The sequence below is a fragment of the Sminthopsis crassicaudata genome, chromosome 2 (assembly GCF_048593235.1).
Source record: "Sminthopsis crassicaudata isolate SCR6 chromosome 2, ASM4859323v1, whole genome shotgun sequence".
Classification (NCBI taxonomy): domain Eukaryota; kingdom Metazoa; phylum Chordata; class Mammalia; order Dasyuromorphia; family Dasyuridae; genus Sminthopsis; species Sminthopsis crassicaudata.
The window spans coordinates 271,484,573-271,511,997 of NC_133618.1; the positions used below are offsets into that span (position 1 = coordinate 271,484,573).

General features: G+C 44.9%; 1 protein-coding gene and 1 pseudogene across 6 annotated transcripts; one reads left to right on the top strand and one right to left on the bottom strand.

Annotated features, from left to right (window-relative positions):
• Nucleotides 1–141: 141 nt before the first annotated feature.
• RPAP1 (RNA polymerase II associated protein 1) lies at nucleotides 142–24,731 on the bottom strand. Of its 6 annotated transcripts, none has more exons than XM_074289340.1 (26): nucleotides 24,639–24,707; nucleotides 22,735–22,764; nucleotides 16,004–16,269; nucleotides 14,893–15,041; nucleotides 14,568–14,660; nucleotides 14,228–14,360; nucleotides 12,132–12,344; nucleotides 11,662–11,799; nucleotides 10,571–10,686; nucleotides 10,212–10,313; nucleotides 9,930–10,031; nucleotides 9,553–9,720; nucleotides 9,095–9,265; nucleotides 8,793–8,927; nucleotides 8,539–8,709; nucleotides 7,150–7,307; nucleotides 6,001–6,171; nucleotides 5,597–5,798; nucleotides 5,091–5,200; nucleotides 3,490–3,685; nucleotides 3,131–3,283; nucleotides 2,797–2,939; nucleotides 1,903–2,659; nucleotides 890–1,066; nucleotides 625–684; nucleotides 142–468 (listed from the first exon to the last, which is right to left on the bottom strand). In XM_074289340.1, the coding sequence occupies exons 3-26, from the start codon at nucleotides 16,182–16,184 to the stop codon at nucleotides 322–324; spliced, it is 4,146 nt and encodes a 1,381-aa protein (XP_074145441.1). In that variant the 5' UTR covers nucleotides 16,185–16,269; nucleotides 22,735–22,764; nucleotides 24,639–24,707; the 3' UTR covers nucleotides 142–321. The 6 variants fall into 6 exon arrangements, with proteins under 6 accessions (XP_074145441.1, XP_074145437.1, XP_074145438.1 ...); XM_074289336.1 differs by having other exon boundaries at nucleotides 142–498; XM_074289337.1 differs by lacking the exon at nucleotides 24,639–24,707 and adding an exon at nucleotides 24,349–24,432 and having other exon boundaries at nucleotides 142–498.
• On the top strand, nucleotides 17,803–18,273 carry LOC141552800 (ubiquitin-conjugating enzyme E2 N-like; annotated as a pseudogene).
• Nucleotides 24,732–27,425: the final 2,694 nt, after the last annotated feature.

A 27,425-nucleotide genomic window follows, 5' to 3' on the forward strand; every position in this document is an offset into this window, starting at 1 on the left:
AGAGAGGGCCTGCCAAGCACAGGTTCCTCCAGCTGAGGCTCCCCCTGCAGCCATCCATAATTTGAAATAATGCTGCTATGCATCATGGACTCCAATGATCAACACCAGAGGCGATCAGGCGGCCAGGCGGCCAGGAGAGTATAAAGGAAGAAAACGATTTATTTCAGTGCACACCCACAGCCACTGAACTCTCAGACTCCGGTCCTGGAGGAGTTAGTACAGATAGACTGTCCCAGCTCTCGCTGTGGCACCAGGGCAGGGAACTCGGCTCAGTCATCCTCAGGGAAAGGGAGGAGTGACACCCAAGCCTGTGGAAGGGAGCTAAGTCCCTTGGGCCACCAGGCTTCCTGCAGGGCTGGAGGAAGGCCTCCTGTTTTTTCCATTGGTTACATCCCGAAGGTGGTTTTGTCGCAAGGCAGGCAACTGAGTGTATAGCTCAAAGCCCTCAGGCAGGGCCACATTGGGGAGCTTGTAGAAGAGAAGGTGTTGTTTGAGACACTGAGGGAAATGACAGAGGCAGCCATATAAGCCGAAGGAAAGAACTACATCTGCCTCCCTCCTAAAACCCTGCTCCCACTCTTCGATGCTTCCTAGCCTTCTTGCCCCCACCTCAGCCTGACTCACCTCATTGGTCAGCAGCCAAGTCTTCTGAAGCATCCATTTGCTAGCAGCTACCACCATGTCCTAGGAGCACAAAAGACCAACAGTCAAACACCCCATTAGGATTCAGGAAGGGACATGTCCTCCCATCACCACTAAATAACAACTCCTTCCTAACTACCTGGGGCTGCTTTTCACCTCTGGAGCTAGACCCAATCCCATCCACAAAGGCTCAGTTATCAGTTTCTTCCCCATCGTAGCTCCCTACTGAAATGAGGGCATAACCTACTGAGCTCTTTGGGTCCTGGGAGAAGATGAAGCTATTAACATGGGCCACAGCCACAGCATAGAGCACTGGACACCAGGATGGGCAGAGAGTGCCCATTACCAGGGCTTGGAAATAGAGTTTGAGAAGATCCAGGTTGTCTTCAGGGGGAGATGTGTAGTTTTCCAGGGATACAGGCAACTGTAAGGGGAAAAGACAACATTTAAAAACAAAGTTTCCTTTATGCAGCTGATCCCTATTTCCTTTCCTCTTCTGTGGGGCCAGGAACAAGTACTCAAAACCAGCAAAGGGCATTATTCTTCTGTTGAGATCCCTGAAGAGCCAGGCAAGGAGGCTAAAAGCCACATGAAACTCCATCCACAGGGACTCTGGCTCTGAGGTACAGTAAAATGAGCTGGAATTGATGCTGCCATACAAAGAGCCTGGAGCCAGGTGGTTCTTAATTCCTTCTTTACTCTGGCCACAACCCCATTCCTAAAAGAATACTTCCATACTCAGGAACGTACAGAGGCCTCCCTCAAGGCCCTTTAGAATCTGGCCCCATTCCTCATCATTGCCCAACAAAGTTCTGCTCAGTCCAGGCTCTGCACAGGGTTACCCTGCACATCTTTTCCGTCCTGCTCATCCCTTAAGGCCCAGATCAAGCCCATGTTTCATAACCTCCAGAAAAGGTGTCCCAAATGTCTTAGTGTTTTGGGTTTCTTGATAGTTTTAGGAGGTTAAGTCTGCACCAAGACATTGGGGACACTGTGTATGAAGCCTTCCTTGCCTCCCCCAGCCTCTGTCCATCTCTCTTAGTATGCAATTCTAAAGCACTGAGGGTTAGAACCTGATAATTCAATGGCACTGGATTACTGGCCTTTTGTTGTTGATTTTTGTAAACAAACTTTTTGTTTTGTTTATCAGGTTGACTGGAAAGTCTTCTGGGAGAGAACATGGGGTTTGTTTTTCTTGGGACCTCCTCTAATGTCAAGAAAGAGGCTTGAACTATTATTGCTGACTGGTCAGGTAGCTACCTGGGCAAGGGGCAGTCTGAGGACTCGAAGGGCTCCCACATGTTCCCCAAAAAGGGAAAGACGTAAAGTGACACTGAATCGACGCTGCAAGGGGAGCAGAACCAGGGTGCCAAAGAGAGGGTCCCCAAAGGAGACGGCTTCAAAATGCTCGAGGAAGCTGGCATAGAGATCCGGGAAGGAGGCCAGACCAGGCAAGGGACAGTCCAGCTTTAGGAGAGACAGTGCCTGGGGCTGGCAAAGCTGGGCAAGCAGGGCTGTGATGTACTGTTGGATGGTGGCCTCACGGAACAGGTCACTGTCCACAAGGAATACACACATGAGCCTCGCCAGACGGGCAGCAGGAGGCACTGCCTGGAGACTGGCAGGGCGCCAGCTCTCCAGGACCAGCACCCACTGCAGGGTACGGGTAGCTGTGCCCAAGGAGCTGGGGGAGAGGGCCTCAGCGCCAGGGCCAGAGGCCTGGTGATAGAGGTGATTGAGGGGGAGGAAGGGCCAATCTGCAGGCAGCAGTGGTTCCTTTGGCACGGGGAGTAGCAATGAAGGAATGTGAAGGGGTTCTGCCTGGTACAAGGCCTGGGAATGCAGCAGGGCAGGGCCGGGCAGTTTGCAATGTGCCAGGTAGCAGCCACGGATACTGGGGAGGTCCCGGCATGCTTCTGCCAGGAGGGCCCCTCGTCCTGATCCAGGCCTCCCGCCGTTGCCCAGGGTTAGCTTGTCAGAAAAGTCGGCTGCCTCTGGTCCCCCTGAAGCTCCTTCCCTGCAGAACAATGGAACAAGGAGAACAAATAAGGGCAACTGTCTCTCTATCAGTAGATAAACAGCTTCGACCATCCTGAGATGGAACTCAGGGAGGCACAGCTCCCTAAAAACTCCCCAGCTCCATCCCAGACTTACGGGAGAAATTCTGGCAAGAAGATGGAGCTCAGCAGCAGCTGGTGGGCCAGATACTCGCTGCCTGGCAGCAGGTAATGCAGGAGCGTCAGCGCCACAGTGTGATAGAGGGTGGCGTCTGGGCGGGGATCCAGCCTGAGCCCGGCCTGCAGAGCAGAGGACACAAGGGAGCAGAGATGCCCAGGGTGGCGAGGCTGGGACTTCCCAGAGCACTCAGTCCCACACTGGACAGAGGACAGGGAAGGGGAACAGGGTGGGGAGGAGGATGCTGATGGGCCGGGGAGGGGAAGGCTAGCAAAGAAAAGCAAAAAACAAAGGGGAAAAACATAAGACCTACCATTCTCTGTGCCAGGGAGAGCACCAGGTATTGTAGGTGGTACTCGTGTCTCAGAGCCCATGCAAAGTAGAGGGTAAGTCGGGGGACATGAGAGGGCGTTCCACAATGAAGCAAGTAATCCTGGAGCCCTGGGGTTGCCAACACCGGAGCAAGCTGCGGAGGGAACCTGCTCAGTTTCTGGGAGCCAGCTCCCATCCCTCCCCAAGACTCCTGGTCTGTATCCCTTCTTGTTTAATCCCAAGGGGAAGCAGACCCTAGGCAATCTGCTGTGCTCGCCTACTTGTCCTCTTCTTTTTCCATATTACTGAGCTGCTCAAGGCCCAAACCCCCATCCAGACACTCCCTGTCCAAAGGCTTACCTGGCCACAGAGCCCCTTGTGGATTCGGGTCAGAACGTTGAGAAGACAGAGGAGGGAAGTGAGGAAAGGGAAGGCCGAAGACGGTCCAGCCAGGCTGAGTGGGGGACAGCCTGCGACACAACCCAAGGAGACAAGGCTAGGGATGGACTCGGGGGCTGGGGCGCAGGACAGCGGATTGCAGAGCGGGGAGCAGGGCCTGCAGAGAGCAGAACAAAGACCAGTTAGATTCCTCAAAGTGTTCCTCATGCTGTGTCCCTGAAAGTTCTCTCTGGAGCTTTGTTTCTCTCCTGGTAATCTATCAGCTTCCATTTGCACCATACTCTTGATTCTACATCTTCAGCTCTATTCTCTTGAGCTCCAGGCCAGTATAACCAAAGGGCTGTTGGACACCCCTCTAGATGAGCTACAGGCATCTTAAAACTTCACATGTCCAAAATGAGACTGATTTCTCTTCCTCCTCCCAACCACATCCTGCACCAGAGTTCCCTTTTATTGCGGAGTGCACTACCAATCTCTCAGGTTCTTCCCAACTTGTGATTCATTCTTAATTGTCCTCTCTCACATCCTACACTGAACCAGTTACCAAGATGTGCTCATCCTACCTTTGTAGCCTCCCTTACATTCACCCCCTCTTCATGCACACTTCCCCCATCTGACACCACCTGTCACACAGACAATTATTGCAACAGTTTCCCAACTCTTCTTCCTGAGTCAGATCTCTCCCCTCTCTAATTCATTCTTCACATAACTACCCAAAAAGCCTTCTTCAGGTCCAAGTCTAACCACTTTACTCTCCTGGTTCAGAAAACCTCAGCAGTTCCCAATGCTTTTCCCAATCAAAGGCCTTCCCCACCTAGCTATTAACAACCTTATCAACTAATTTTACATTATTCCCATTTCACAATATTCCCTATATTACAACTAACCTGGACTACAGGCTCTTCCCCAAATTTCCTCCCTATGTTTCTGTCCAGGTTGTGTCCCTTATACTTGGAAGATATCCCACCCCCACATCCCATCTCTGCCTTGTGAATCCTTCTCTTCCAGGCTCAGTTCAGATGCCATCTTTATACAACCCTCCCCCACCCCCCAAAATGTCAGTATTCTCTTTTCCCTTTTCTATTTATCCACATACCTATCCTACTCCTCCAGTAGATTATAAGAAGGCAGAGACTTGATATTTTTGGTGGTGTTATATGTATATATGAATGAACTGAACTAATAAAAGCCAGGGATGAGAAAAGAAATTATTTGGTTTTGTTTTTCCTGGCATCTTTCCTTGAGAAGAAATGAACTTGGGACCAAGACTGAAGCAGGAGCTTCTGTGAAGGAGGCCCATTCCTTGTTGGATTTGTGGGGCTACATGGGCTCTGCCCCCAAAGTACACCCAGCTTTACACCCAGCTTCCTAGAGGAGGAGCTTGTCCAGGTAGTATCTGTGGGCATGGTGAATATGGAGCTATATTCCATCTACCTGCGTTCAGATGTCTTCCCAGAAGGTGTCAGCACTTCTCTAGAACTGTGCTGCCCTCAAAGGCAGGACAGGTGAGACAGCTGAGAAATAGCACACAGGAGATGGGGTCCCACTCCAGGCAATCATACCTGAGTGAATCCCATAGGCCCCGAAAGGCAGGTTGACTCAGCAGGGGCAATACCAACTCCTCTGAAAGTCGTTCCACATCCTGAAGACACTCTCCAGGACACAGCTTTGGCTGGAAGGAACCAAGAGATATGAAAATTATCTGAATTAGAGAAGTCATCAACCCTAATGAAAAAGTTGGTGTTCAAAGCTCCTTCTTCATCCTTCCAGGATCCTTATTCTCCCTGAACAAGCTGATTGGTTGGTTCTACCAACAAAACAAAATAAAGTAAGGAGAAGTTCCAGGAGAATGAAATACCCAAGAGCCTCTCTTGGTTGCTGAGGGGTTATAGTTAGTAGCCTCTCTTTGGATGACTGGTGTTCCATGAATACTCATCATGGTCCTTTGAAGTTCATTTAGTATAGGGGAGACAGAGGCAAGAGGGGGAAAAAAAAAAAAAAAAAAAAAAAAAAAAAAAAGGTGATCTACTACAGGTGGGAAGTGAGTTCAGGACGAACAGGGGCTCACCTGTTGACTCCAAGCCTGATAATAGGCTGCTAGGTAGAGCAGGCAGGCAGTGGGTAATGGGGCCAGAGCCTTCCAGGCATCAGGCTGGGGCAGTTCCCTCAGAACTTGCCGTAGAATTGGTTCTAGGAGAGGACGGAGCCCAGATACTTGCACCCAACTGATGGAGGGAGGGGCAGGTGATGGATTGGATTCGACGGGGTTACTATGGGGACAAAAATAATAGGTGGAAAAGAAGGGCTTGCAGTTCCTTTCTTTTCCTCATCTCTACTCAAATGCTCCTGCAATCTGGAAGCATTGGAGGAAAGAGGGTTCAGGGTGAAGCTATAATTCCCCTGAGGCAATGCAGTGCAGGCAGCCCAGGGACAGAGAACCCAGCCCTGGAGCAGGCTCCCAGGTGCACTCACTTTCTGGCTGGGGCATGGAGCTCTGTGCTGCTGCTGCTTGAAGCCTGGGTCAAGTGGGTGAGCAGGGTGATTAAGGCTGAGATTCGAAGCATGGCAAGTCGGCTGTGGGGCTGGGTGCTCAACTCCTGGGGCACGGCCTGAAGGGCCTGTATCAGCACTGGGTAAAGCTCTCTGTTAAAGAAAGATGGGGAGGGGACAACTTGCAATATTTATCAAATGCCTGTTATGTGAAGGGCTCTGTGCTTAGTTCTAGAAATATGAATTCACAAAAGACCCAACATGTGGTACAGAATAAGTTCTGCCTGGAGGAGGGGCCCACAGAAAGACTTCCCAAAGGAAGGACACTGAAGTAGGGCAGGAATTAACTGGAAAGAAGAGAGGTCAGGGCAGGCAGAGGGACCACAGCCCATAAGCTGTATCCTTCTCTGTGACTTCTTTCCCAAGGCTTGCTTTCAATTCAACTTGACAAACATGCACTGAGCACTTACTACACGCAAAACAGCTCTGCACATGGCTCAAACAGATGAAAATAAAAAAGGCGACTTGCCTTTGTACTGGGATAATGCACTACCAGACTGTGACATCCCCTAGTGTAAAGGGGTGGGGGTGGGGGGGAAGGAGCCTCACAGTGCAGAATGCAATGGTTTGAAGTCCCAAGACCTGGCCCTAATCTTGGAACTTCTGAGAAAGTTTCACTTCTCTTTCCTCACCTATAAAAGGGGGATGAATTAACAGCAACAACCAACTCCCATTTGTAGAGTGCTTTAAGATGTGCTAAGCACTTTAAAAAGATTATCTCTTAATTCTGTAAGATATAGTTATTATCCCTATTTTACAAATGGGGAAACTAAGTGAAAAGGTGAAGTGACTTTCTCAGGATCACACAGCTAGTAGGTGTCTAAGGAAGGAACTGAACTCAGGTATTTCTATCTGCTACACTACCTAGTCAATCTCTACTGCCTTCTCCAGTTCTAATTTCCAAGATCCCTGTCATACATATACAAATAGCTTTCTTAAATCTTCACAACTTGTAGGTGATCCTTGAGCATAGTACAGACAAAAAGGCTGGCTAAGTCCCTGACATGGGAGCAGCCAAAGAAGATGGCTCCCAGCCTGAAGCACACACCTATTTCTCAAACCCCTTCTCACCTGTAGAGGTCTCCACCCTGGCCATAGGTAGCAGCTACTGCCCAGAGCCGAAAGGATTCAGTGCACAGCTGCTCAGCCTCCTGGATGGGCATGGCCAATTCCTGGGGAGCCTCAGACACAAAACGACACAGGCGACTTCGAAGATCAAAACCACACATCTAAAAACAGCACCAGAGACCAGAAGGCACGTCAGAACTCCCCTCTCCATCCTTTGTTCTCAGAGGGAATATGTCTGTGGCTCAAACAGGGCTAAAAGCCGAATGTCATGGATTTTCTATCCAGGTCCCGAGGAGAGTCTTGACCTTATCTTTGTCCACTCTGGTATGACATTTCAGGTGAAGGGGCAAAGATTAATTAATTAATTCAGTCATTCCCATTTGTAGGGCTCTCCTAACCATATGCAATGCACTCTGTACAAAGGTGTACACAAAGAGTTCAGTAACAGGGGAAGGATTCTGGCAAAAATTGATGAAGATAAAGTTTTTAGGTCCAGATAAAAGATGAATTTGTATATGTAAGTGGTCTGACTTGGTAGGAAAAAACTGGAAACAAAATAGATGATCACAGGTTAGAAGATGGCTAAACAAAATGTGGTACGCGAATGGATTGTGCTATAAGAAACGATGTGTGTAAATACAGAGAAACCTGGAAAGATCTATATAAACTAGATGTAAGCAGAGCCAAGGAAACTATACACAGTGACTACAACAATATAAATGGAAAGAATACCCCCCCAAAAAAATCAAAAGTGAGCAAAACAAAATTACAGAGATCAAGCAAGATTTCATGCAATAAAAGAGGACATTCCCAAAGAGATCCACAGATGTTAGGCATGGCATATTTTGGGCCTTCTTCAATGTATTGATCAAATGTGCTCATTTAAAAAAAGTATTTGTAATAGAGGATCGGTCTCTGGGAGGTGGAGGAAAGATATTGGGGATAATTATGATGACTGAAAAAAAGAAGACAATGTCAATAAAAACGTCTTAAAAAAAATAAGACTACTTCCTTCTGGCCTAGGGCTCTATGTGCCTAAAAAGTACCCACCAGAAAAAAAGACCCATGGTCTCCCTCTGAGTGGCTTCTTATCTCTAATGTAGTTAGACTGAAACATACTTGAACTGTGACAATCAGAAGGGTGGGCCTGAGAAAAGCTTTAGAATCTATTCAATATGGCTCCTAGTCAGTAGATCTTTTCAAGTTTTCTAAGTAGTAGGGAGAGAGAGACTAAGAAGAGCAAAGAGAAACAGGATCTGGGCCCTGGTTTAAATGACAGGTATGACCCTTACATTTTAATTGCGACACTCAGATGGGCTTTCTCAAACTTGTTTTTTCAGTGACCTGTTCCCTGCTCTCTATTCTCAGTTTTGGCCTTCCTGTCTTGCTTACCAAGCGGGCAGAAATATTCCTGCCAGCTGATGCCAGGACTCGGAGCAGTTTCATGGCAGCAGCACAGGGCACACCATGCAGGCGGGAAATTGGCCCTTCCCCCACAGGTGACCAGCTTGAGGGCAAGAACTCCCGAACCACAGTGTCTATCAGCCGAGGGCACTGTAGCACCTAGAGAAGAGAGGACAAACACTGGGAATCAAGGTGCAGATTCTGATGACCCCTTCTCCATCCCAGCCCAGCCTCTTCACTACCTTTGTAGCTGACTCTAGAGAGTGCCGGGCCACTCGGATCAGCACAGCAAGAATGTCCTGGACCACAGTGGGGGAGGGACAAGTTACCTCCAGTAGGTATCGAAGTCTAGGAAGCAGCTGAGTAGCCAGGAGACCCTAAGTGGGGTGGAAGGAAACAAGTAATTCAGGGAAGCCGAAGCTCCCGGGCTCTGGGGAAAACCATCCCCCTCTTGACCTGTTGCTGACGCATACATCCTGACACCCTCAGGCCCACGGTTAGAGGTGTGTGCGCAGACATCAATCTGGCCCCCAAGCCCCTGTACCTTGATAACATCATGTCGGGCCAGATCTGGGGGGGGCCGGGTCTCTTGGGGGTTCTTTCTTGCTTTTTCTGCTGGGGCTTCTTCATCCTCCTCCTCCTCCTCTTCTTGGTATGGCATCAGAGAAAATACAGCTACTCCTTGGTACCAGGAGAAGGTGTTGTCCAGGAGTTCCTGCCAGAAAAGGAAGGGCCTGGAGTGAAAGCAGTCCTGCTTGGGCCCAGAGCCAGGCTGTTGCACTCAGTGACTCCTGTGTGCAGGCCTGCCTACAAAGGAAGGGAAGGATCTGGGATGAAACAAATCCATTATGGGAAGAGAAGGATGGGAGGGGCTTCCGGTCAGGGACTACGTCTATCTCCATGCTAACACCCCCCTCTCCCCCTCACACACACCTTATATCCAACTCTTCCCTTTGTGTCTCCTCCAAGCGAGGAGAAAGTATCCCTCTAACCAAAGGTTACCTCATCTCCAGGGTCCACCAAAAGGGCCCGCAGTGCCCACACAGCTGCTGCAATAACACTGTCCACACTGTCATCCAGGGAAAAACGCAGGAGGAAGAGGAAACCAGCATCCAACAGAAGGCGCAGGACACTGTCTGTCAGCTGACTCCCAAATTCACCTGCTTGGGCCTGGAAAGGGTTGGGGGAGAGGAGAGAATTCTCAGAGAGGGCAGTACCTAATGGGGCTTTAGCTTTCCATTCACCACCCCGGGCCCTGCACTCCTCATTTCTCCTGTTAGCTCATATGAAGGATTTTTCTGAATTAGTGAAACAGGATTCCTCTAGCAGGGGACTCAGGAGAGAGAAAGTAGCAGGGGAGGGAGAGAAGGCTCACTCACTTTAGAAATGATTCGGGCCAACATCTGCAGGGCCAGAGCTCTCTGCTGGGAGATCTGACTTCGGGCCAGATGGAATATCTCTTGAAGGGAATATCCTGCTCTCTGGGAGGAAACAAGCTGATGAGATTGGTGCTCAGGCCCAGTCTGGGACTCCCTGGCATCCCTTGCTCCATGATGGCAGAGAACCAGAGGGTGCTTTCCTCTACACTATTGATCTAAAGCATCCTTGGCATGCCACCAGCGTGGTTCCCACGACTCCACACCCCAGGGCCCGGGCTTCACCTCTGCCTCCTCGCCATGATGATGCAGGCCCAGATGAGTGGGAAGGTCAGCATCAGGGGCCAGCAGCTCTCCCTGGAGCCCAAAACGTGCCTGCTTCATCCCCTGAGCCAAAGAAAGAAGGGCTTGTGGTCTTAGATCCCAGCACCCTCCTCTTCCCCCATACATTCTACCTCCACCTGCATGATCCCAGTAAGTCAGGGCTCAAACTCCTCCTCGGGGTCCAAGCCAAGGTGATGACAGGAGAAAAGACAAGAAACTAACCTCCAGCTGAGAAGCAGCAGAAATCATGACTGCAGGACCCCTCACCACCCAATGCGTTCTCAGCTTCTTGAGAAACTTCTTGGGCCCACACTCCTCACCTCCTGTGTTTTCTTCCGCCGGAGCGGGGGCAGATCCTGCGTCCACTGAAGCTTTTCCAGCTCCACAGTGTCCATGTGAAGCCACTCTTTGTGTGGGGTCACAGGCAATTCTGGGGCTAGAAAGGAGCACAGGGTGAGGTCGACTCTTTAGGATGTTAGGGGCCAGTCCCCAAAGTTTCACCTTACTTGAGGGGCCTGATCCAGAGCTGGAAGGTTCGACACCAGCTCCCAACTCAGACCCAGAGAGCCAGTGTCATCCAGCTGCTAGAGAGCTCACCAGCTGGGGAGCCCCAAGGCCCCCGAGATGCCTCACAGCACCAGGCAGGCCAGCCCTTCTTACTGACCTCACTCTAAAGCGAGGCCTAGCAACTGTTTAAGAAGACAGATAAAATGGTGCAGAGGGAATTATGGCTCTCATTCTCCATGTTAAATGATACAAGTTCATGCTCAGAAGTCAGAATACAATGTGAACACTGTATTTATTGGGGTTAGAGGTGGTAGAAGAGGAAGAAATTGTACCTATAGGGGCAGGATAATCACTCCCCTCCTCCACTTCCAAGCCCACAGAGACATACCCTCTGTCTTCTCTCCATCCCTCAATCTCTTGCCAGTCCTGCCCCGCTGCCCTCAAGCTGTGCTAGGGGCAGGAGGTTCCCAGCGCCACTAATTACATTTGTTCTTTTGTTAATCACTAATAAAATCATCCTGTTCCTGGAAAATGATTGCTCCCATTGGCCCCTTCTGCTTCTGTTCTAGCATACATGCACAAATCAAAATCAGGATCATGATGGCAACATCCTTTCCCCACCCCCACCACAAGCAAGGGCAGAAGGGACCACAGGGGTGGAACCAGCCAAGTCAGCCAGCTGTAACAGAAATTTAAAAATGCCAAAAGACTGGTTCTCTGCTCAGGTCTTAGCTCTTATACCGTGGTGAATCTTCCCAACAAAGTAAAAGGACATTCTGTAGTGGGGCTGGGGCTGGATATCCAGGACTGGCATGTTTCCTTTCCGCCCCTCTGATAACCTTGGGATACTCTTTCCCTCACTCCTCCAAACCTGAGGCAGCCAGCTTTGACTGTTTCCACTCACTGGGAGGGGGTGACCCCATTGGCTCCTCTTCGGGGGTCTCACAAGCCATGGTCCCCAAGTTCTGCTCTTCCAAACTTTCCACTCCTGTCTGATCATTGATGCTACATCGAGACTTTAGGAAAGCAATCATGCTGGGATCTGGGAGGCACAGGGAAAGGCAGGCAGAGAGAATAAAGAGAACATGTCAGGCTGACCTCTTCTAGATGACATGGTCTCTTTGTGTCTCTACCCTTGAATGCTAAGAATAAAATTCATAGCTTTCTTTTATTATGTGTACTTCCTGCACTTTTCCCATTCAGCCATCAAGCCTACACAGCTCATTAACAGATAAGGGCTTTATGGAAAAAGTCATCATTAGGAAGACCAGTCTCTCTCACTTTCTTCCAACTAAGCAAGGTGACCAGTCTTTCAATATTATAAAAGCTGAGTTTCCAGGAAGGATCCAGTCAAGAAGGTCCTGACCCCCCTACCTAGCTTGGTCCGTAGGCTCTGTTGCTTTTGAAAGAGCTCCTCTGGGTCCAAGGCACGAAGTATTGCCAGGTTCTCCTCATGTATGGTCTGGATCTCATGCTTGGCATTCTGACATTGGAAGCCCTCTCCAGTGATGAGCTGGGGCCTCTGGGAACTCTCTGGAACACATGAGCCCTGCTCCCCAAGTTCTAATTTCTTGGATATCAGAGCTCCTGAAAAAAGTTGATGGTTTGAATAAATTCAATATGTGAACTGATGCTGAGTGAAACAAGCAGAATCAGGTATACATTATACACAACAACAGCAAGAAAGTGTGATGATCAATTATGAAAGGCTTGGTTCTTCTTGGCAATTCAGTGATCTGAAGCAATCCCAATAGACTTCAGATAGAAAATGCCATCTACATTCAGAAAAAAACCTAAGGAAACTGAATGTAAATCAACACATGCTACGTTCACTTTTTTTTTTTTTTTTAAATCTCTCCATGGTTTTTCACTTTTTTTGATTTTTCTCTCCCAATCTGATTCATAGAGCAATGTGTATTAAAAATAAAATAAACTTACTACAGTTGAATATATTTAATAAGCATTTATTAAGGACCTACTATATGGCAGACACTGTGCTAGACAATGGGACTACTAGGATAAAAATAAAAACTTTTATCTTCAAAAAAGCCTGCATTTTATCAGAAGGAAATAACATATAAACAAATAAGTAAATATCAAATAAATACAAATTAAACTGGGAGAAGGGACAGAAAAGAAATGAAAACAAGAGTTGTTAAAAATGTCCTCTGCAAGAGGTAGCATCTGATCTGAGTCTAGAAAGGGAATCGGGAGCTCTAAGGGGCATCAGTGAGGAGGGAGGATATTCCAGCATGGAGGAGAGTAAGCATCATCACACTGTCCTAAGGGCTTACAACTCAGCAACTATTTCTCTCCCTCTCATGCCAAATATATCTCATTAGACACGGGACTTCCAAGAGGTGGGATCTGCATAACAGCTGCTTTTTATACAGTTTCTCAATGAAATAAGTACTTCAGACAGCATTAGGCCCAACTCACGATGAGGCACCTAGAGCTAAACTGATACCTGGAGTCACAGAGTGTGACAGCTACAGCAAGGATTTCAATCCAGGTCTTTGACACCTCAAAGTCCAGTACACTTTTGTTTCTTTAAAAAAAAATTAACCGATGCCTTCTGATTGAACATCTTGTTCATTTTTGAATCTTTATCTTTCTTTATCTTTCTTTCAAGGGGTACAAGCTGCAGCAAGACTTGCAAAATTTTAAAAATAAAAAAAATTTAGGAAATCCAACAAAAATGCCAACTATATCTGACAATCTGATGTATTTACTGTTCCATGCTCATCTTCTCCTGAACCACACTGGATCAGCATCATCCACTACATTTGGAATTATTTTATTGTGTTTACATTGGCATAATCAGATTCACTTTTCATCAGCTCATTTTGTATTTCCACATACAATTTCCCCTCCATTGTGCTACAATGGCTGGCTCTCAGCTCAACTGATTTCTGGAGGTTTCTCTTTCACCTTTTGGGCTGCAATCTGATCCCAGATTGCTACTAGCAATTTGGAGAATGAAGGGATTCTTCTCTCACATTACCATTACTACAATTTTTGAAAGAGGTTCCTTATTTCCTTAGTCTTTTCCAATAGGTAGATAATTTTTTGCTTTTTTTCCAAAACTGAACCCAACTCCTTTGTGCGTGGGGACAAATTTCTATTGAGATACAGCCCCTACCCCAATGCTGTTTTTCTCATCTGGGAAAATTTACCCCTCCTTAAGTAGCCTGGTGGCCCTCTGCTCTCAAGCCTGCACCATATTTCAATTCACACTAAATTCGAGTTGCACCAAATTGTCAATTTAGTGCAGAAACTTGATCTCCTGTATTCCTGCTAACCACTCAGAACTCCCAAATTCAATGAATCTATATACCTCAGCCACCCCTGTAGTAAGGATTACAGGCATATGCCACAATGGCTAGTCCCAAAGCACTTTCCAATCAGGAAGGGAAAAGAGTATAGCCGTGAGTATATCCCTCAAAGTTCTCATTCTAAGAGTCTCTCACCTGGCAGCTCATCTTCCTGTTGGGCTTGGGCAGGTATGATCACCTCCATTGGTGTGCTGTTTGCCTCAGCATTCCTTCTCGCTGCAATCTCCTGAGCAAAAATACTTTTCTTTCCAGATGTTGCTGTTTTTCTCTGGGAACAGAGAAAAAAAGCTAGGTAAACAATGACGAACATCTTTGTCTCTAAGACAAAGTATAAGAAGCCATATTCAGCCTTGGAGGACCACAGCCATAGCCCTTGGGAAAGGGAAGGCAGGCTGACAAAATGTCTCCCTAGCTTCCCGTAGACATTCAACTATTTCAGCCACCTATTCTTACCACCTGGTAGGATCCCATTTACCTGGCTCCCTTTCTGGGAAAGACGGAAGACAAGGGGGAAAGCCACTCCACTGGGAAGAGGCAGAGTCACAGTCATTGCCCTGGTATCACGTTCCTGGGGAAGCAAAACAAATGTACTAAAGAGAGAAAGCCTCCACTGGTGATTTCTGATCCCGCTGAAAAGCCTACAGAAGAGACTTCCCCTTCCCCCTTACAAAGAGACTGGTGCCTAGCTAGAGAAAATATACATCCCTAATGACTTCTCCCTCCAACAAGGAGAACTAATGGACTCTTTGCAGCACTGCCCTGCTCTATCTTTTCCCCCACTAAGGAGGGGCAGGACGCACAATGATTTTAGTGAAGACAGCCGTGATGTGCCGGTCATGTTGATCTAGCCTCTCCTCAGGGTCCTGGTTCTCAGGCAGTGTGAAGCGAGGACTGGGCTTGGCCCTCTTTGGGGGACCAGGAACCAGAGTGGGGGGTAAATCTGGAAGTTCTGACAAGATAAAAAAAACAATATGAGGACAGCCACCCTTGGCCAAGAAGTCTGGGTTGAAAGGAGACTATAATGCAAATTAGTAAACAAGAGTTTATATGCCCAAAGGGCTATCAAACTGTAGGTATCCTTTGTTCCAGCAGTGTTTCTACTGGGCCTATCTTCCAAAGAAATAGTAAAAAAGGGTAAAGGACCCCTACGTGCAAAAATGTTTGCAGCAGCCCTTTTTGTAGTGGCAAGAAACTGAAAACTAAGTGGATGCCCAATAGTGGGGGAATGGCTGAGTAAGTTGTGGTATTATAAATGTTATGGAATACAACTGTTCTATGATCAGCTGGATAATTTTAGAAAAGCCTGGAGAGACTTACATGAACTGATGCTAAGTGAAATGAGTAGAGCCAGGAGATCATTGTACACAGCAACAAGATTATGTGATGATCAACTCTGATGGACTTGGCTCTTTTCAACAATAAGGTGATTCAATTCTAAAAGATTTAGGATAAAAAAATGCCATCTGCATCCTGGGAAACTGAATATGGACCAAAGCATAGTATTTTCACTTTCATTTGTTTGTCTGTTTCTCTCTCATGGTTTTTTTCCTTTTTGATTTGATTTTTCTTCCACAACATGGAAATTCATTTAAAAGGATTGCACATATTTAATTTATATCATATTGCTTGCTTTCTTAAGGAGAGGATAGGTAAGAGATATATTTGGAAAAATAAAATACTATTTAAAAAACACATTAAAAGTTTGGAACAAGAAAAGGGAGAGTTACCTATAGTACTTAAAGGCACTATGGGACACAGAAGGAAAGAGGATGTATTGAATCTCATAGAAGAGGGTGGAAAGAAAGGAAAATAGAGAAGAGGGTGAAGATGAGGACCAAGGACAAAGCATTCAGAATCCCAAGAGATGGATACTACCTCCCTCCATCCTATCCCTGCATCATGACAACTTACTGTCTAATGTCACCATGTCTCTTTGATCCTGCAGAATGGGCAGTTCTTCATCAGCACATCTGCCCTTCTTGTTTGCCTTCTTCACTATTCGTACAGATGGAGTGGCCCCTGAAGAAAGGAACTGATTCTGGAGCTGCAACATGTCTGCCTCGGACTCTCCTGGCTTTGGTCTCGACAGCATTTTGTCACTGCAGCGTCCCCACTGAGATTCAATCCAGACTTTGGGGTTTTCTTCTTATTCCCAGGCAGGAGCCACACAAGAGTCCCTGCTCAGATTTCAGCACAACAGATGTCATTTATCGGGTCTCCCTATAGTACACTTGACTTTTGGGCACAGTGTCCCAATGTGGGTCTATATTAACTAAATCCTTCCTATGTCATTTTTTTGGATTGCTTTCTATTCCAACCCTCCTATGCTTACACATTTGTACAAGGACTTGATAGTGTGCAAACTGTTTCTTCCCTAAAGAACTTGGAGACAGCTAATAGATGTCTTATTTCTATTTCCTGGAGCTTTAAGTTCTTGTCTATGGATGAAGGGCTACTTGAGCTGGCACTTACACCCTTCTGCTCTTTTATATTTGTTATGTTATTAAGTGAGGTTACTTTGGCTTTACTATGATTCAACAAGTATTTAAATGGACCTCTCATGTTTCAGAACTGCACTACTATGAGGATTATAAGAAAAATAGTCGCCACCGTTGCTATACTTAAGGAATTGAAAATCTGAAAGAGATAAAACTAATACATATGAAACAATTGGAGAATAATTACATGGTGGTGAATAGGCATATAACAGTAAAATAACCATATCTACAAAAAACAAAAACAAAAACCAGAGACATGGGACCTGCCAAGTCTCCTTCAAAACTATACTTTCTTTTGGAATTAGGTCTGTTCTGGAAAATCCAGGGCATTTGGCTGCTAAAGATAGAAATTCAAAGAAGGAAGAGTTCAGAGAAAGTTCATAGCAAAAGGTACTTCTTAGAGAATGGAGGAGACAAGTGCACAATGAAGAATCATAAAAAGAAATACTAGAAAAAATATCTTGTCATTTCAGTGCAGATAATAGCTAACATTTATATAGTACTTGTTATGTACCAGGCACTGTGCTATGCCTTACAATTATTATTTCTTTTGATCCACACAAAAACCTTTTGAAAGATGACTTTCAAATCTAAACCCAGGCCTAATTTTTCTCCTGAGCACTGATTTCCCATCACTTACAGTCTCTTAGACATCTTCAACTGGATATCCCAGAAGCACCTCAAACCATGTACAAAATGGAACTTCCAATGTTGTTATTCCAGTTGAGGATACTGCTATCCTTTCAACCATATGGATTTACAAACCTTCATGACATTTTCTCCAAACTCCTCTATAGGTTTGATTTCATGATACTGTTCTTTCCTGATCCTCTTATTTGCCTCACTAAGCAATTACTTAATAACCCTTTCCATACATTCCATGCTCATTAACAGGGAACACTCCCAAAGCTCTTTTTGCTCTTTCTCATTTGATCTCATCAGTTCCTACAGGTTCAATTATCATCTTTAATAGATGACCCCCAGATCTATATATTCAGTCCTGGTCTTTCTTGTGAATTATAATCTCATATCATCACCTGCCTTTTGAACATTGTGAAATGTATGAAATGGCTATCCCATAAACATCTCCAACTCAATTATGTTCAAAGCTAAATTTATCTTTTCTCCCAACCCTCCCTTTCTGAACTTTCTTTTAATTGTCACCATACAAATCATTCATGAGGTAAATGAAGCTGGAGATGAGGCCTGAGGATGAATTCCAGATCAGACAAAGTCTGTCCCAAAGGTTTATTTAAGGAAACCCAACATCTGCTGGAAGAACTAGTTCCTGAGATAAAAGCACATCCAGATGAAAACAACCCATGCTATTTTTATGTGGTTCTGTAGGCCCACAGAATTCCTCCTTCAAGGAAGAGACTTTTAAACCTGAACTATTTCTTCCAAAAGAATACCCAAAGGCAATTCTTAAAGCATTTTCATGACCAAAATTTATCACTCTAAATCATACAAGTTAGGAAGAATGTTTAGATGTTTTGAAAGATAAATGGTCTCTACTGCAAATCTATAGCACTTGGATGTTCTCCATCCAAACTTTGTTAAGTACTCCCGATCCAGAAAATCTATTACCAAATAATGTAGCAAAGTAATGGAAGAGCAAAGAAGCCCAAGTAATAGAAAACACCCAGAGCATGGACTAGGTCACATACCATGGAAAATATATAAATTTAATCTCAACATCACGTATGCATTACTTCTCTTATGTTAAGACCTCTTCCTTTTTTGTTTGCATTTAGTGGACAGTCTTAGAAACATTTTACAGAATACAAATGCAGACCATCTTCAGTCCTTTGGCAATTAAATGCACATGAGCAAATCTATGACTTGTCTAGATTCACTGCAACATATGAAAAGAGGTTAGAAGAAGCTGGATTGTAGTGAAATTATTTAAAAACAGTGACCCAAATCTGCTTTTATCCATTTATCCCATCATGATTTGAGTATAAGCATTGTGATTGAACAGAATAGTCAATTAGCTACTAGGATTATGTCTTCCCCCCCCCCCCAGTTTTGTGAGTTCCTTTCCCCTTTTAACCTATGCTAATAACATAGGTTAAAGCAGTTGTACTTTAGAATCTGCCCCTAGCCAAGTCTAACTCTTTAAACTTGGTTGGGTGAACAAAAAATGGGAACAAACATAAACATCACAGTTCTTAATAATATGATAATCCTGCTATAAAGTATAGAAAAAAGTCTGTAACCATTTTGCATCACTTGTCTGGAAAGTCTTCTGCAAGTCTTATGTATTAGTAAGTTTAGCAAAATATTTTTAGTTATTCAAAAATCCCTATTACTCAGATTTTCAAACTGAGTATCATCCTCAACTTCTTACTCCACAATTACACCACATAGCTATTGTCTGCTCTTGTCATTTTTCCCTTTATGTCTCATACAGACATAACACTCACACAACTACCATTCTAGTTCAGACCATAACTATCTTACAATTGCAATCGCTTTCTGGTGGGTCTCTTTGCCGTCTTCAATCTATCTATCTTCCACTCAGTTACCAAAGTAAATGCAGGTCTAAAATGTAGGTCTGTCCACATTCCCCCCCCCCCCCCAATCAATAAATTCCATTGACTCCCTATAACCTCCAGGATTAAATATAAAGTTCTTTGTTTGGCTTTTAAGGCCATTTGTAATTTCTCCAGTCTTTTTATACTTTACTCCCCTCTATGCATTCTACAATCCATGTGCACCAACTCTGTTGTTCCTTATACATACTGGTTTGGTTCCAAAACACCTTATAATAAAAATTTATCTTTTATCTTGTATCTACTCTCACAACTACTAACCTAATTTAGGCCCTCACCACCTCTTAGATTATTATAAAAATCAATTTCTACTCTTTCCCCATCTTTGAAAATATCTTCCTAAATAATGCCTGACCAAGTCAATGACCTCAATATTTTTCAGTGGCTCCTATTACTTTTCGAATAAAATACAAATTCCTTGATTGGCATTTAAAATATTTCACAATCATGTTTTAGCCAGTCCTTCTAGGCTTTCATCACATTTTTTCACTTTACATACCGACATTTCAAACTGGATTTACTTTTATCTGAACTTTGTATTTGATTCTCTTATGTCAATGCTTTTGAATAGTGTATAAGATTGGGCCTAATGATCTTGAGACTGTAAGCTTATAGAATATACTCATGGAAGACTGACAATAGTGTTTTTCAAAGGTTGGTACAGCTATGTTCCTCAAAAATATTTCATCTATCACCAGCCTGTTTTTCTCCCTGATGACTTTTCAATATTTTGCCTACCACCAGTTTGTTTTTTCTCCCCAATAACAAACATTCCAAAATGATATTTTGTCCTGACCCCATAAGGGACCACCCAAAACTAGAGTACAAGAACCTCAGTTCTGCTGGAGCACCCCCTCCTGCTGAATAGATCATGTCTGTGCTTTCCCATGCAGAGCTGCTTTTGCCTGAGTTATGCTCTGTTAGTGGGTATACCGGAATTATGTGTCTCTTCTCCTTTTCTTCTCTCCCTCTTCCCCAATTCCCCACTGCTGGCAATAAAGCTTTGCTTTGGACCAACTCCCATTGTTTTTATATGCCATTCTCAGCAGCTACACTTATGAAAGGGTTGTTTCACCCAATATCTCTGCTGGCTCATGGGCCTTTCCTTAGACATAAACAGGGTAACCAGATAAGGACTTAACTTATTGACAGCAACACCTACACTGGGGGAGGAAGGGCACTGAGAACTCAATAAAGCAGTCCTGTATCTTCTCAGAAGGGACTCCCTTATACCACAGGATGGTCACCAAACAAGGTGCTTTCTATCTCTGTCTAACTTCATTCAAGGCTGAGGTCAAGTGCTAGTGCCTCCCCCTAGTTATTAGTGCCTCTTTCCCCCTCAAATTATCATCTATGTGTTCATACACGTTGTTATTTCTCTGTAGACTTTTTTTCTGTCTTTGATCCCCAACAACTATGACCCCAGTGTTTTGTACATAACTGACTCTTAGCACACTCTGGATTAGACTGGATATGCAATGAACAAAGGTATATGGACAAGACTGAACTTAATAAAAAACAGTGAGTTCACTTGCCTTACTAGAGCAGAGGTTTAATTGGGAAGGATTTAGTAAATACTGTTGTATAAGTAAGCTGGAGTGTATAAGAATTTGGAAAGCCAGACAGGGGAGAATAAAGCTCTTCTTCACAGAGCCTAATCCTTATTATTTCTATTCTCCAAAACACTGAAGCCAGAACCAGAAATTACTTTAAAATTTTTAAAAGGGGAGAAGAAACAAGTTTAGGAGATGGGAGAAAAAAAGATTTTACAATCAAGGATGATGGGAAGATTTTGAGCAGTATTGTCTCAGAACACAAACAGTAGTGATTTAAATTATTTTAAAGAAAACTTTATAAAAGACAAAACTAAACAATTATTCAAGAGAGTTTAAGGACAAAAATGAGGATCACAAACAAAATCAAGATGGAAAAGAATTGCAAATATTTTTATAACAAATTTTTCTTTTTTATTATAAATAATATTATAGGCCAGTACAGTTACCCTAATTAGACTCAGACATCACAGACTTAGGTGAGTTTAGAGAGGAAGTAGAAATAGCATTGCTATGAGAACAAAGCTGAGGATACCAGTCAAATCTGACCAAGAGCTCATAAAGGGCTGTACAGGTGATGCCATTGTGATGGTACTGATAGAATCACAAGATGTTTGAAGAAGATACGAAAGATGAGGAAAAAAATCTTGTTAATAGAGTGAAAAAAATAAGAGAGAACATTGACAACTATGAACCTGTCTATCCTATTTTCCTTTCTATATAAAATTTTTATAAGAATCATCTTCACTCACAGAAGACATGTTCAAGGAGTTGAACCTGGGGAACAGCCAGGCTTTCACAAGTGATGGAACACATCTTTACCACTACACTATACGAGAGGCCACTGCTCTGAATGCTTGGAATTTACTTATTTATTTAGGCAAGGCAATTGTAGTTAAGTGACTTGCCCTAAGCGTCTAGTAAAGATCAGTCATGTCATGTTATTTAAATAAGTGTTAAGTGTATGAGGCTGAGATTTTATCTTAGGTCCCCCTGACTCCAAGGCCAATGCTCCATTCACTGTACCATCCGCTTGCCCCAAATACTTATTTTAAAAGGATTTAATTCTGTAGAGCAAAATACTTTTACTCTCACTCTCCAAACTTATTTTGGTATTTTTCCCCCTTTAAAAAAGTTTTCTTAGGTTGTTTCTGTTTCTGGCTTTGGTTTTTACAGAGAACAGAATTACTAAGGTTAAGGCATTCCCAAAGAGTTCTAGTCTTCCTTCCTGGCCTTCACAACAGAACAGTTCCCTTTCCACTCAGACAACAAAATCTTTAAGATTTCTTGAAAGATATAAAATAGATTCAACTATATTTAATAACTTTCTAACCATATTAATAACAAGGACATTATGAAAGCCAAAAGCAAGCTGAAGATCTAGCACAGAACTCACAGTGAAGGATGTTGAGGTTTTCTAGAATAAAGGTTCTTAACTAAGGGGTTTGTGAGAGATACATGCACATGAGTAAATATATATATATATATGCACTTATACTATTTCAGTATAACTGATTTCCTTTGTCATCCTAGCTATTTAATTTTATGTACTTAAAAACATTTTCCTGAGGAGTTGATAAGCTTCACTAGAATGCCAAAGGTATCTGTCAAACAAAAAAAGTTAAGAAATCTGTGTTCTAGAGGTTCCTGTTTCCACACATCAAGCTCCAGAACAATGCAAAGCCTCATGGGAGACACATTCAAAAGTGCTTGGTCTGACCATCCAGAAAGAACTTCAAATCCAGAATTCTTTTCATGGCTACAGCATGCTTCTGGGAGAGAAACAGTGGCAAAGAGTGGGGGAAAGGTTAGGGGGGGAGGCAATTAGCCACAATGAAGGCCTTAAATGCCAGGAAAAAAAGAAAGTTTGACTGCTCTGACCTATCTATCTAGTCCTGAAATATATAGAGTTTGGGAATCTAAATTTTTATTTGGTAGGGATCAAGTCTTTTTAGAGCAGCTTGAATACTGTAAGCATTAAATGAATATTTATAGATTAACTGAACAAAACACCCACAGGTAGGTAGGCTGCTTACTTCATAAAAGGCAGGCATCCCCAGCTGGTCCTACAGAAATGGGAAAAAAGGCACTATTATATAATTGCATGGTACAGTGAAAAGAACACCTACTTTCCAGCCACCTTTAGAGCATGCCTCCTGGCCTCTCACTTGGCTCTCCAGTTTGCACCTTGGGGCCCTTAATCTTGACTGGTTAAAGTTCTCCATGGCTACACACCCGTGATGCTGCTGCTCTCTGATCTTCACAGAATGTGGCTAAGCTTTCTCCCTCCCCACATCCCCTTTACAATTAAGATTCCATGTCAATCTATTGCTTCCAGGCTCTACTCATCAAGCCAATGACTTTCCCAACCAAAACAACCACCTAGGCCACAACGCCCAGATCAGAACATGAACAACTTGAGGGTAGGTTCTTTCTTTTTGCATCTGTGTCCCCAGCAGTTAGGGAGCCCAGGGGATAGTGATGGGCCTGGCGCCAAGAAGACTCCTTTTCTCAAGTTCAAATCTGACCTCAACGCCTACTAGACATGTAATCCTGGCAAGTCTCTTACCCTACTTGTCTGTTTCTTTTCTGGATATAGAAACAGAAAACCTCTCCATTGTCTTTGCCAAGAAAACTCCAAATGACTCTCACCATGAGGGGAACATGACTGAAATGGCACAAGAGCAAAACCCCAGTGTCTGCCACACAGTAAACACAATTAACTCTTCTTGTTGGGAGAAGGCTACAATGTAAACACGAAGAATATATTACAGGAAAACTGTGGCTGCACCCTGCCCTGTAACCATTCAGACTAACTTCTCCCCCCACCCACCTCCACACCGTTCTGCTGAGAAACCGAATCTCAGACAAGGGACTGGCATCCCATGGCTTCTAAATATCGGAGCCAAGACTTGAGTCTCCCCCAGTAATCCAATCCCCACCGCACTACGCTGCAATAACATGAGCTATTTTCCCTCGTTTTCAAAGGAGCGAACGACCCAAAATTACATTCCATTTACATTTAATAGAGACTGTCTAGACATTGCTTTGCAAATTACAAGCTCCCACAAACTCTAACGCTCAAGGAAACTTCCGGGATAAAAGGAAGGACTCTGCTCTAGGAGCAGCAGTGACTTTCCCGTTTTACGTGTCTCTGCCCCCAGCGCAGTGCTGGCCCCCGTCAGCCAGAGCGGGCAGCGGAGCAGCAACCTGCAGGTCTCAGACTTTACAGCCGGGCTCCAATTTGACTCCAGAGGCTGACTAGATACGAGTCTGAGCGGTCACCTGTCCGCTTCACGTTCTCGCGGCGAGATGGGGATAACAGCGGGCTAATATGAATGAGGTGGATATTTGTAAAGGACCAGCTCAAAGTGAGACATTAGTAGATGATCCTTTCTTAATCGATGTCTGTCGATTGGGTTGTTGTTTTTAAGTCGTTTTTCCATAATAAGCTCTCAGGGACTAGCAGCTGTTCTGTGGTTATACGCACTGTACAAACACATCGGGCACCGTGCCAAGTGCTGGGAAACCCAGAGAAAAAGGCAAAAACGGCCCCCGCCCTCACGCTGGGGGCGCGGCACCGAGTAGATGCTCACTAAACGCTTACTGAACTGAACTCCTGAAAAAAAACGAACCCTGGGAGAACTCACAACGAAATAGCGGGGCTATTGCAAATCCCACAGGAGGAAGAGCGGAAGACAGGAGTCGGAGGGGCGAGCTCCCCGGCCCGAACCTCTCCTCCCCAAGGCCTCGGAGAACCCCACAGACTCTCCCGCACCCCCGGCCGAGACGTTCTCCCCCCACTCTCCCGCGCGCACCCGAGGGTTTTCCAAAAAGACGGCGCCCGAGCTGGGCAAACGAGCCAGGAAGTAGACCCCCGAGCTGGGGAGGGAGGCTGAAGTTCCCCCGGGAAATAGTCCGCTAGAGACCCCCAACAAACCTGCTCTAGGCCTCGCTGGGCGCCGCCATCTTGCCCCGCAGTAGCAATCGCTTCCCCTGCCAAGAAAACACTTCCGCCCCGCAGCATTGAACTCCGCCCCTCTCAGAGCGGGCCCAGGGGGCGGAGCAAGGCTGGAGATGGGCGGGGTCTGGAGGAGCAAGGAAAGAGTAGGCGGTGTTCGTGCTCCTGCTCTTCGGTGCTTTAGGAGAGAAGCGGGAGGGTCGGGGAAACGCCCATATTGGTGCCCTCAGGCCCGCACTGGTTGGCGCTCAGGTGCGCCATCTCCTGCCTTAAATTTCCTGGCTTTAGCTTCGTTGGCGCCCCTCCCACGGTTTGAGACCCAGCCGGACTCTTCTCCTTTATGAACGCTCACCATCTCTCTCCCACCTCCGTCCTTTTGCCTTGGCCGTACCTCATGCCTGGAATGCACTCTCCTTAACCTCCGCATCAAAGGAGTCCCAGGGCTCGCGGCCTTTCCTGCCCCTCCAAACGCTAGAAAAAGCAGTGGACAGAGCCCTGGAAAGGAGTCAGGAGGGCCTGAGTTCAAAGGGAGCTTCAGGTTTTTATTGTGTGACTTGATTAAGTTATTCGACTTCTGGCTGCCTCATTTTCCTCTGGTGCTGATAATAGTAACACTTGCCTTCTATGACCGCTTTGTGGATCCGATAAGATATTTGTATTTTTTTTTTTAAATTAAAGCTTTTTATTTTTCAAAACCTGCGTGGACAAGTCTTCAACATAAGCCCTCACAAAACCCTGTGTTCCTGTTTTCCCTCCCTTCTCCCACGCCCTCCCCCCATGGCAAGTAGTCCAATATGTGTTAAACATGGTAGAAATATGTTAAACCCAATATAAGCATACATATTTATACAATTATCATGCCGCACAAAAGAAAAGTGAAGCAAAAGAAAATGCAAGCAAACAGCAAACAGTGAGAGTGCTTCCTTGTGCTCCCACGGTCCTCTCTCTGGGTGCAGAGGCTCATCACTGCACAAGTGGCACTGAATCATCTCATTACTGGAGAGGGCCACGTCCATCAGAATACATCCTCATACAGGATTGTTGTTGAAGTATACAATGATCTCCTGGTTCTGCTCATTTCACTCAGCATCAGTTGATTTAAGTCTCTCCAGGCCTCTCTGTATTCCTCCTGTTGGTCATTTCTTACAGAACAATAATATTCCATAACATTCATATACCACAATTTACCCAACCAATCTTCAATTGGTGGGCATCCACTCAGTTTCCAGTTTCTGGCCACTACAAAGAGGGCTGCCACAAACATTCTTGCACATACAGGTCCCTTTCCCTTCTTTAAGATCTGTTTGGGATATAAGCCCAGTGGTAGCACTGCTGGGTCAAAGGGTATGTATAGTTTGATAACTTTTTGGGCATAGTTCCAGATTGCTCTCCAGAATGGCTGATGTATTCACCATTCCACCAACAATGTATCAGTGTCCCAGAGTTGTCTTAATTTGCATTTCTCTGATCAATAGTGATTTGGAACACTTTCATATGAGTGGAAATAGTTTCAATTTCTTCATCTGAAAATTGTCTGTTCATATCCCTTGACCATTTATCAATTGGAGAATGGCTTGATTTCTTATAAATTTGAGTCAATTCTCTCAATATTTCAGAAATGAGGCCTTTATCAGAACCTTTGAATGTAAAAATGTTTTCCCATTTTATTATTTTCCTTCTGATCTTGTCTGCATTAGTTTTGTTTATACAAAAATTTTTTAATATAATCAAAATTATCTGTTTTATGATCAATAATGATCTCCAATTCTTCTTTGGTCACAGATTCCTGTAGCGTGCTCTCCTGGCAGTTACAATTACTAGTCTGTCCTAGACCCACCAGAGCACCTTTGACCACTGTCCTTTGCAGTGTGAGCTCTACCCGGCTCGCCTCCTCTGAGGCCTTCTAAGGTCTCTGGCCACAATCTCTTGAATCTATAGCTTAGTAACCGGTAGCGCACTCAAGAACAACCACGTGTAATCTTAAAAGCCTTTATTATACCTACTCACATAATGCCCTAACTGATGCCCTGACTTGTTGGTTCCCTAGTGAACACCTGGTCAGAAGACCCATGTGTTCACTACCAAAACCCTTACCTCTTTCGGCTACCCATCTTGGCTTGGCCACCCAGGCTGGTGAGCCAGGGTGAACAGCAGGAGATTAAAGAGGGCGGTTGCTGCCTGCAGTGGGCTTATATAGGGCCTGTGAGGTCACACACACAGCCAATCAGCGAGAGAGTCACCCATTACAAAACTATCTCAATATGGCCAGGATCCCGCCCAAGGGCAGTCCTAATATCCACAGAAATTACTTCTGGGCCTCAATCCCGATGCACTGTGTCCGCCCATTTAAAGGGCCCTTACAATTCCCTTTCTCTTGTTTTGCGGGAACCGCACATCTCACCAAGCTAAACTTTTAGCACCAGCTATAGTTCACTTGGTCCATGAGATGACAGAGTGTTATGCCCAAGGAGGTTCAAAGCAGCAGATCAGTAAACAGAAGTATGACAATGAGAACCAGGCTCAACAGTGGCCCAAGTGTTCAACCCATTCATCAAAGTCATACTCGAGATAATATGCCAAAGAGGTTGGATGCCAATGAGGTAGGATGTCAACACTGAGGTGGGAAGTCAACAAGGTAAAACATCACAATTCTAGTTAACAAATATCAGTGAGGTAGGTTGTCACAATTCTAGTTACATTTATCACAGTTCTAGACCAATTCTAGTTTCTTACAATTTTCTGTTGCACTTTTCACACTCCTAGAAC

Bases quoted from the DNA above. Each gene is read 5' to 3' on its own strand.
- RPAP1 (XM_074289338.1), bottom strand. From the start codon at position 16,184: ATGCTGTCGAGACCAAAGCCAGGAGAGTCCGAGGCAGACATGTTGCAG. The intron at 6,172-7,149 runs GTGAGAAGGGGT...TTTCTTTAACAG, and splicing joins CAGGGTGGAGACCTCTACAG to AGAGCTTTACCCAGTGCTGA. The intron at 5,201-5,596 runs GTGAGCCCCTGT...GGTTCCTTCCAG, and splicing joins ATCAGGCTTGGAGTCAACAG to CCAAAGCTGTGTCCTGGAGA.